Genomic DNA, 11,274 nt, shown 5'->3' with positions numbered 1-11,274 from the left:
CACACACACATACCACACACACACACCACCACACACACTACACACACACACATACCACACACACACATACACTAAACACACACCATACACACACCTGAGTTCAACTGTTCTGTATGCACTCACATATGCATACTTATACACACACACACACACACCACCACACACACTACACACACACACATACCACACACACACATACACTAAACACACACCATACACACACCTGAGTTCAACTGTTCTGTATGCACTCACATATGCATACTTATACACACACACACACACACCCCACCACACACATACCACACACACACACACCACACACACCACACACACACACCACACACACACACCACACACACACACCACACACACACACCACACACACACACACACACACACACACACACACACACAATGAAGAAATGTTCTTGAAACAAAGAAGGAAATAGAAGTGGAGAAAGAGGAAGGAAGAGGAGGAGAGAAGGCCATGTCGCATAGCTATGGGGAACGTGACCACTGTTGCTCTGGAGACAGTATTAGACTTCATTCTACTCTTTACTTTTCTATGTGCTCCAAATGTTTTCATAATGATTTTTAATAACCCTCTGCCCCACTTGCTGTGGTCTCTATACCATGACCTGGTGCAGTTTATTTATTCCTCTCATAATGCAAGCACCATCAAAATGAGGTGTGTCAAGTCTATTTGCTTCCCTCTTCCAGGCTGTGAATCTACTCCAGTATGGCTCAAGCATTCACCGAGAGGTCCATGCCTTGCCTTTAGTCTGATCTCTCAAATGGGACATATTAAAGTTGACAGATACTTTATTTCTGACATTATTCTTAAAACAAGATTTCAAGGAACTTCCCCCTTTTGTTTCAAAGGAATCGCAACTTTTTCCCAGATGTTCGCCCCCCCTTCTCCACCCCCCACATCCCTCGCATGGATGAATGCAGAACCCAAACCCAGCGTGGGTTCCCTTCAATATGGGGATTTGTCCATCTGCAAAGGTGGACTTCAGCGCCACCTGCTGGTAGGTTGAATACGAAGCTGTTATTTTGAAGAACTTTGTGGTTTATTAGACTCCGCAATCTCAATTGTTTTACTGCCGCCCTAACAACGGGCAGATTGTGCCATCCACAGCCTAGAGCTACTAGCCGCCTGCTCTTCAGTTGTCAAAGTTGGCTTCCCTGCTCTATGACTCAGAAAAAAATTAGTTCCTGTCTTAGCACTTAGCTCTTTCTAAGTTCTAATGGATAATTTGTGTGTGTTTAAAAGTGAAACTTTCCTTCTCTGTCCATTTACATTCTTTTCATGATTGTGAACTTATGGGCATGTGATATTGGAAGAATCATTTAGGTAGAGCGGGAAGATGGCTGGCTCAGTGGATAAAGGCACTTGCTGCCATGTCTAAGAACCTGAGTTCATCCCAAGGCCAAAACAGTGGAAAGATAGAACCAACTCTCCCAAGTTGGCCTTTAACCCCCACATCTATTCTCATGCGCATGCGCGCGCACATACACTATACAAATAAATACATCTAATAAAAACTTTAGGAAAAGAATAATCGTTTTGAGGTGAAGAAAATATCGATATATATAACAGTATCTGTGCTTTTCTACAGCCAACCCCACGGCAGACTTAGGATGGCGTATTAGAGGCGTAAGAACATCGAGTTCATATGTGCTTTGGTTAGCCGAGTCTTTTATGCGATGTGTATTCCCGGTACTTCATGCTGAGAGCACCACCCTGTTTCGATCAGAAGAAAGGGGGTGTAAGGGGTCTAGGATCCTGATTTCTGAAGAGCCTGCTTGGTCCATGGCCCCTACCACTGTTTTTTTTGTTTTTTTTTTTTAAATTTTTTTTTTTATTATTTTTATTTGAGTACACACTAGCTGTCTTCAGACGCACCAGAAGAGGGCATTGGATCCTATTTACAGATGGTTGTGAGCCACCATGTGGTTGCTGGGAATTGAACTCAGGTCCTCTGGAAGAGCAGTCGGAGCTCTTAACCTCTGAGCCATCTCTCCAGCTCCCGGCCCCTACCACTGTTAACCAGGCTCCTTGCCCATCTATTCCAGGTTTCCTCCCCCTTTTCAGATTGCTCAGGGACCTAGAACTCAAGAGTCCCAGCCCCAGACTTTTTTATGAGACCCATGGACATTTAAAGGTGTTTTTGAGAGCCAGAGCAATTTAGGGCAGGGGCAAGGTGCTAAGAATTCTAAACTATAGAGTTCCATAGCAAGAGAGTCGACTCGTACATTAGGAAACATAAAGTTTAAATGGTATTGGGAGATGTGTGTGTGTGTGTGTGTGTGTGTGTGTGTGTGTGTGTGTGTGTCTGTGTGTGTGTGGTGGCAGTGAGAGGTGTCTAGGTATGCTCAGGAAGGTCAGAGGCCAATGTCCAGTGTCTTCCTCAGTGGGTTTCCACCTTACATATCAATGCACCATTTCTTTCTTAAACCCAGAGTTTTACCATTTTGGCTAGCCAGCTAGCCAGCTTGCTCCTGGGATCACTGGCCTCTCTCTGACTCCCACACTGGCTTACAGATAGGCTGCTGTATCTGCCTACTTATACTTGGGTCTGAGGTTCTGAACGCCAGTTCTCATGCTTGCAGAGCAAACATTTTGCCAGTAGAACCATCCTTCCCAACCCACAAGGTATTGTTAGTGTTAGGGAAAACTGGTTTTTATTCAGTGTCTTCTCAACAAATATTTCCTGAGCTCCCGTCACGGGCCAGACCACATGTAATGAGTCCGGGCATCCTTTCCTTGTATCTCACATTCCAGCAAGGAAGTGGAGCATAAACAGTTGACAGTTGCACGAGGTGACAGGTGCTCTAGATAAAGTCTCCCCATCCTTATAGCTTACGGCTGAGAGTCTTCCTCATGGTCTATTTTTGGGAGAGCACGTTTTTTAAAATGTTATTACGGTGTAGTGATTTTCAAGTTAACCCCTTTAATTCTTACAAGAACATGGATGGTGTGGGATGCCACTTCAAAGCTGAGAGGACCAAGGTTTAAAAATAAGAAGCCAGCCTCACAATTTGGCAAGTAGCAGGGATTTAAAGTAGGATCTTTAAAATTCCTGGAAAAGGGCAGGCAAGCTTGGTGATTCAGTGCCAGGGCTGGTCCATTTAGCGTGGCTATACTCCAATGTGGACACCAGAGGGCGATGAGAGCAAACCGACGGGTCTGTTCCTCTAGGGCTGCCACTGGGCTGCGACAACTTCCCGCTTTGAAGGTGGGTTGATAATGACTGTAGTGGGGTGTTTGTTTTTTGTTTGTTTTTGTTCGCAGTGACAGATGAGGACAAAGGTCGCAGGATTCATCTTCCACCAAAACACCTAACACACAGTACTGCAATGTTACGCTTTACGCAGAAACCCTGTGCTTAAGAAGCCCTGGTCTAAAACTCTTGCTTACATGGAGCCTACAGCTGAGGGCAGAGGGTTGCACAACAGGACGCTGTTCTCAACAATTTGTCAGGGCAAAAGATTTCTGAATGCGCAACAACCAAAAATTAGTTCCAAATGAAGTGTGTCATAAATCAGAAGTGTTTCTGGCAGTGCACAACAGCCTGGCATTTCTTAACCTTAGAGCAGCCTCTGTTCCAAACACACATGCACACTCTGCCGGCCACCATCACTAATACCGTAGGTCCAAACAGAGACTACTGTATGCTGTGAGTTGCAGTGTTTCCCAGTATGCTGAGCTTTCTGCTCTCATGGGAACAAAATGTGCTAATGGTCAAGCACAGACTTCAAGTATATTTTCTGCCATCATTCCTCAACGCCTGCCTACCAGGCTCTTGTGTCTTTGGATTTGAATGTTAAATTTTTTTTGAAAAAAAAATTATTGTCTTGATTTGATTTTTATCTAAAAATCATGAAATGTATTGCCTTGGAATTAGGGCAGGGTTCCCAACATTTGCTGAAACAGCCCTAAACTTAGTTCTGATACTTTGAGTTTTGCTTTTAGGGTAAGAAGTGTTCTGGACATTGACAGTAATAAAACCAAGCTTCAGTAAATGGTAAATTGTATGTCCACCAAACAATTGCTTTAAAATAAAGTTCTTTATGATTTATTATCAGCAAGTATCTGACTGTAGATCTAGTTTGGATAGCTATATAAAATTATAATATAAATTCCTCAGGTGGTAGGGTACCACGAGAGGAAAGGTTTAGAAAGCCCTGGCCAAGAACTCTTACCACCTCATGACGTGTAATGGGAAGTCTGTGTGCTGGCACCCCTCCCTCCATGGCATGTTTTATAGTATTAGTGAGAGACTCATCTTTGGGAAGAGGAACCTCAAATGAGAAAATGGCTCCATTACACTGGCCTGTACACTAGTCTACAGAGCATTTTCCTGATTAGCAATTGATGTGGAGGGCCCAGCCCACAGAGCTGGTGGTCCAGGTCATGTGAGAAAGCAGGCTGAAGAAGACCTGAAAGGTGAGCCAGGAAACAGCTCTCCTCTGTGGTCCTGCTTCAGCTCCTGCCTCCAGGTTCCTGCCTTGAGTTCCCTTCCTGATGGCCTATGACTGGGACACAGCCAAGAAAACCCAAACAAACAGGTTTCCTCCTCAAGCTGCCTTTGACCGTGGTGATTTATGACAGCAACAGAGAGTAAACTAAGAGAAGACACACGATGTGTTCCCTGCTTCTGCTTGGCTTCGGGCTGACTCCATCCCAGGGGTGGTGTGCAAACAGTTAATTAGTGGGGGCGTGGTCTAAGTGACAGTAGCTAGTTCACATGGGTTTTTGTATGCACACTCTGGTTGTCCCAACCATTCGCTCCAGATCTAAGAGCAGTGAGTGTCCCTCATGACTCTCATGGACTCCTGCCTCACCGGGTCACATAGGGCTGATGGGAATGCACAGCATGAGGGAGAGTGAGGAAGGCTGAAGCCTCCAGGTTGTTCTATCTGAGAGGAGGGTATAGGATTGATGTCCTTGTTGAGAATAAGCCCCTATACTTCCTGCCTCAGAGTTTTGCTGTTCATTTTTCGTGTTGGTTTTTTTTTTCTCTCAAGGAATGGGGCTCAAAATTACTGGGAAAATCTACCTTATGATTTATGGGAAAGAAATAAAAATAACGGATGAACAATTCATCTCCTAAGAGAACTTGCTGGCATGTTTTAGTCCCTTGTGGCAGAGGCCAAGCAGAGCTGTTTTCGAACCAGCCACACCCTGGGGTGCTGGCACAGCAGATGAGAGACAGACAGAGGCATGAGTTGGGACAAAGCTTGTGTGCCAGCTCAGGACGTCACCCTGGGTTGACAGGATGTGGATTCACCAAGTAGTGTTCAGAATCTTCCCCACAAGGCAGCAGCACGGTGGGGCGTTGGCGGTGGTGGTGGCGAGGCAGTTTGGCCTTAAAAAATGTACAGAAAGAGAGGCAGCCTCACCCCCACCACCACCACTGAAAAACAAAGAAGTTAAGTAACAGAACTGTGTTTTAGTAACACAAAATTGGTGCTGGGATGGAAGAGAGGCAAAGAGTCCCGGAGACACAGAGCCAGGAAGACAGCCTCGCCAGTAAAGTGCTGGCCTAGCAGTCATGAGGACCCAAGTTCAAGCTCCAGAAGTAATATAAAAATAAAATAAGGTAAAATAAAAAAAAAATCCAGGCCGTGTGGGACATGTTCATAATACCAACACTGGGGATGGAGAGGCACGTGAATTTCTGGGATTCATTGTCCAGCCAGCCCCACCTATTTGGTAAGTGCTAGGCTGTAAAACAAGGTGATTGGTGCTAGAGAAGAAACACTTAAGGTTTTCTCTAGACTACACACACACACACACACACACACACACACACATATTATATAATACACACACATACACACACACACACACACACACACACACACACACACACACATATATATATATATATATATATATATATATATATATATATATATATATAAAATAAAAAGTGATCTGGGGACATGCAGACCTTAAAAATCTATAGAGTGGATACACCCTGAGCAGAGCCGGTGGAGATGAGGAAGAGGCAGTGGAGCTCCGCACATGCACATGACTGAGCATGAAGGTGCCCTTGATACTTTGAGCACTGACCTTGAGCAAGTTTTATGTTGTGACTCACAAAATTCAAACAGGTCACCGAAGGTAGTCACCAATGTTCTCCGCTGGAGAGAATTAGGGCACAAGAAAGCGAACTTGTTTGGATTTGAACCCAGAAGTAACTTTCTGTTCATTTGACTGCATGGCCTCATTTCCAGTCTCAGTGATGGGAAAAGGGTGACATCACTTGCTGGGGTGGGTGGTCAGGATCAGGTAGGCCTGTGAAGGCAGGACGGCAGATAAAGCGGTTATCTGGACATGTGTGGAGTGTTGATGTTCTGCCAGCCCCTTAAGGGGACATGTCCAATGGACTTGGTGTTCCAGCATGGAGAGGGAGCTGGTTTTCATTAAAAAGAATGAAACATCTGTAAAAATATGATTGGCTGAATTTCCTGGTCAAGCTGTTCAAGAAAAGCCAGCTGTGGTAACAAACAGCAAGGCCATGACCCAGCTGTGGTACTTGCCACAGACAGAGATAGACAAAGCAGGTCCGTCAAAGTGCCCAGGCCTCTGATATACTGTGACTGTGGAGACATTTACAGATGAGACCGAGACTAGGCTTGGAAGGAGGGGAAGAAATGCATGTTGCTCAAACTCCCTGTCTCATTTTGATGGGAGAGCTTCTCAGTGATGCCTGCCCACTATAGTCATTCAGGGACCCTCAGCCCAGAACCTCCTAAGCCTAAACCAGACCATTATAGGATGGGCCTCGCAGGTGGTATCAACAGGAACCAAGGTCAAACCTTGGGAGAAAGGGAGGCTGTCTTTGGAGATGACCGGAAGGCCTGGTGTGCAATAATGTCTACAAAGCACTTGCAGGGACTCAGGTCATTTCAAGGAGCATCTGTCTGATCGCTCTCCACCGACTGCGTGGGGAAACATGAACTGAATACAGAAATAACTTGTTCAGGGTTCTTCACTGGAAGAGTCCAAGACTAGAGCTCAGAGCTGCTGACGTCACGTTCAGGACCCCAGCCTGGCATCCTCAGGGCCATTCCACAGAGGGGAGGTCCAGTGTACCTGGTTCATGTATAAAGATGAAGGTCTTCAAGGCAGCGGGGGCACTGTAATTCATCTGCAAACACAGCCCAGTGTCTGAGGGGAACATAATGGGACAACGCATAAGAGATCCTGAAGGGAAGAGTTAGAGATGGTGGGGCAGCCGCACAGTCTGGAAGCTGTGACTACACAGGGAGCAGCCGGAGGGAAGCTATGCAACTGCACAGAATCAGAAGGTCTCACAGTCTGCGGTCTAGACATATGCCTGCAGCACGTGGCTGGGAAAGTGGAGACCGTACTTCCTGCCCTATTGCCTGTACTATCTGGGCCTTAAAGGGAATATCACCTTCCTGACCAGATAATCATGCTAATTTGGATATACCTGTATAATTTAAAGTATGCTTTTGGGGTTGGGAGCAGAGCTCGGTTGGCAGAGGGCTTGCCTAGAATACAGAGATCTGGGTTTGATTCCCCAGGCATTGTGTAAGACTGCACATGGTAATCCCTCATCCCAGCATCCTGGAGATGAGGGCAAAAGGATCAGCGACATTGTGATTTTTGAGGCCAGCCTATTTCAAAATAAAAACACCCCAAACTTGTCCTTTTCCATTTCCAAAATTTTCCTAGGTGAGCGTTGTTCTCCTGCCTCTGCAGCTTCCCATGTAAATTAACCAGTGTAACAGTGGGGATGCTGAGAACAAGGGAAAGAGTTCGTCTAATGGAGAGCCCAGCACCTTGGGAACTGCCAAATTCACAGTGGCATGTGTGCCTGTGTCTCATGGACATGAATGACAGGCAAAGCTCAGCAATGTCAAAACCATTTAGCAGGGCCAGCAAGATGGCTCAGAGAGTCAAAATGCTTGCTGGGCAAGCCTTGATGAGCTGAGTTTGATCCCTGGAACTCACCAGTGGAAGAGACACTAACTGACTCCTGCAGTTCACGGCTGTAGCTCTTCTGACCTCCAAACATGCTCTATGGCTTGACCTGACTGCATAAACATACATCGATACACAATAATAATGGTGATAATAATAATGATGATGATGATAATAATAATAATAGCAATAAACATATAATGCTAGCTTGGGGTGATGGTGAACATGAGGCCTTCATAGACTAAGGCTTGAGTATTGGGAGTTTGAGGTCAGCCAGTGCTACAGGGCAAGACTGTCTCAGAAAATAGTATCACCACCATCACTCCCACTACTATCAACACAACCACAACCATCTCCATAACCAGCAGCAGCAACAACAACAACCACAACAAAACAAGCCCCAGAACCATCAACCCAGCTACTAAACCTTGGACAGATTAGTAATCCTCTGGGGTCTTTTTGTCTTTTAAATCTGGTGTAAAGTCACTCCAATACCTCAATCTTTTTTTCCCCACATGGCATTAGGATGATCTAAATGAGAAAGCATGGAAAGTTTTTAATCAACATCCCTGGCAAACAATCATGACTCAATTCTTACCGAGTCCTAAATCCCCCAGATGGCTCATGGATAAGGCAATACTGGATCTAGGCCGGGGATCTTTGGTGTTACACGAAAATGGCTTTTGGAGGTAACAGAAATTAAGGCCATGAGACAGAAATGAAGCCCACTTTTATGGAGGGCTGACTATAACCCCCATACTACCATGTAGCAAAGCCTGCTCCCGGGATATCAGAAGGCTGTGGGCCCCTGGTACCAACCCCCAAGTCACAGAATAAGGGATGTGGAATCAGACTGACTGACCCAGGGCCCTGCAGCCTTGGCGACTTCAAGACTTCTCACCTTAGCACGTATGTCTGCAGGGCTTTTCAAACTCTCGATCTCGGGACTGGGAGAATGACTGAGGGGTTAAGAGCACTCTTCTAGAAGACCGGAGTTGACTTCCCAGCATCCATACTGAGAGGCTCGCACCTGTACGTCTAACTTCACTGGATCTGATGCCCCTTTCTGGCTTCCTCAGGCACACGCATGGCACATACCCACACAGGCACACACACATTGATTAAAAAAAAAAAAGAACCAATCTTTAGAAACACACCTAGAATCCCTTCTCTGGGGCCTCGCGATGTTTATTTCTACTGAGTTCTCAGGTGATGTCAAATGCTGTTGGTTTGGGATGCTGTGGAGACAGCAGAAACCATCTAAGCCGCCTGTTCAGTGAGACTCCTAGCGGTGACAGACCTCCCAGGCTGCCAGAAGCCTCCAGGACGGTCCCAGACTTCCCTGAGGGAACACTGTGAGCTCTATGAGGGAACATGTCCCCATTGGGGTCCTTCCTGAAAGTGTACGGTCTGTGGCCTCTGATACAGGACTTCCAGTGGGTGTTTTATTCTTTATTCGGGTGACAGGGAACAGACACTCAGTCCTATAAGACACCATGCTACTGACTGAAGGATCTGCCATTGAGCAAAACTCCTTTGAGGTCTTAAGAGGAGCCCTTGCATGGCCTGCCAAGGACAGCTCAGTCATTGTAAGGAAAAAAAAAAAACAAAAAACAAAAAAAACAAAAACCAGTCCCGACAATGCTAAACCTTTCCAGAGAGCCTCTATCCCACAGCCTTTAGAGACATCACATGTATACATGCCAAACACTGACAAAATAGTGTCCATGCTGAGAACCACAGCTCCCAGCCAGATCCTAAAACCACGGCGCACCAGACAGTTTGTATACCTTGCAAATATATAAATTAAGAGGTCTGCACTGATACAAAAGCTTTCTAAGGGGACTGAACTCCATTCTCTGTCATGCTAGCTATTTGCGGGCACCTCGAAAACAAAGATTGTTTTCAATGGAGTAGTATGAAAAATAGAAGGTATTATATACAAGCTCTGCCTCTCTCGTGTCCCCCGTGGAAACCCCTGGTGTCGTCAGGGCCTCTGGGCAGCCTCAGCACCCCCACCGGTAACCCATCTGCTGTCTGCATCTTCCGAGACAGCAGGGGACTTGCCCCTGGACTTTTCTCCTGAGTCCCCATCTCTGCTTGGCGTCTTCTGCGAACCCAGGGGCTGCCCGAGGGAGTGATGCTGCTGTCGGAAGAATAGTCCATGCACTTTCGGAAGATCTCGGGGCTCGTGCTGAAGTTCAGTCTGCCTTCTTCAGCCAGTGGGGATTTTCTGGAGACGCCCTTGCGTTGTGCCAACGGGCTGCTCCACGGGCTTGAACACGGGGAGGCATTCGGGCTCAGGAAAATGTTCTGGTGGCCAGAAGGGCTGAGCTTGTTGCTGGCCACGTGCCGCCGGCCAGCCATGGGAGAGGTGGGGTTGCTCTCAGGGTCAGAGGAACTGTTGGCGGAAGACTCATCCCCCATGTACTGAAGCTCCTCCACTCTCTTGTTCAGGGATCTGCTTAGGCGGGTACCCGCTGCGGGCTCATCCTCATGGTTCTTATCTTTGAGGGGTTTCTTTTTGGGCGGTCTCATCCCAATCAGGACAGCCTTCATGTTCTCTTTGCCCTGAGATTCAGTGGCCATGAATTCGTGGGCTTTGATGGCCGCGTCCACCTCCTCGAACTCCACAATGGCACATTCTTGGGTCCCCACCTGGCTGTAGCGGCTGCTGATCCTCCGGATGTCAGGGGGCAGCTCCCTCCCAGGTTTTAGGATCCGCACCGATGAGATGACTCCAAAAGTCCCAAAGAGCTTGAGCAGATATTCCATCACCTTCTCCTGCACCCTTCCGTTCTTCGGAGGTGTGGCCAGGGACCATAGCTTAGGGGACAGGTGGAGATCATATACCAGCAGCATCTTGCTGGGGAGGTTCTCATTGGGGAACAGCGGCACGGGGGTGGTCCTCCTAACCTTCCGGTGGTCCTCATTCAACTCCAGGGTGACCGAATACTTCAAGGCGTGTGCTGTGGTCCTCCAGTCCCGTGTGAGGTGTTTCACCTGAAGAACACAAAGCAGGTCTGAATGGTGCCTCCTCTCCTTGTCCGTACTTGTACATGCTATATCCTCCCCCTTCCTTCCTTGCCTCTTCAACACCGATGACTAAGCTCATACCTGATGTGGAAGACACTCAAATACCAGACAGAGAATAAAATGAAAGTTTTCTCCAGCCACTTCTTCAATGGTTTCTTTCCTTAAAGTTCTTTCGAACAAACTCTATTATAAAAAAAAAAACTGCAAAAAGAATTACAGGCTGGAATCAGCCAGACCCTAAGTCTATGTATCTAGCCGAGCAGACAGACTAG

At 46.8% G+C, this 11,274-nt stretch overlaps 1 protein-coding gene across 1 annotated transcript in view; it reads right to left on the bottom strand.

Moving 5' to 3' along the window:
* Positions 1–9,137: 9,137 nt before the first annotated feature.
* Positions 9,138–11,274, bottom strand: part of Larp6 (La ribonucleoprotein 6, translational regulator) — a 21,423-nt gene continuing 19,286 nt past the window's right edge. Inside the window, exon 3 of the mRNA NM_001108154.1 lies at positions 9,138–10,969. Within this exon, the coding sequence (NP_001101624.1) occupies positions 9,902–10,969 (1,068 nt within the window). The 3' untranslated portion in view covers positions 9,138–9,901. The remainder of the gene's footprint in view (positions 10,970–11,274) is intronic.

This window comes from Rattus norvegicus, chromosome 8 (assembly GCF_036323735.1).
Source record: "Rattus norvegicus strain BN/NHsdMcwi chromosome 8, GRCr8, whole genome shotgun sequence".
Lineage (NCBI taxonomy): Eukaryota > Metazoa > Chordata > Mammalia > Rodentia > Muridae > Rattus > Rattus norvegicus.
Note: the sequence above shows the minus strand (reverse complement) of the source record. Positions and strands in the feature narration are given on the sequence as shown.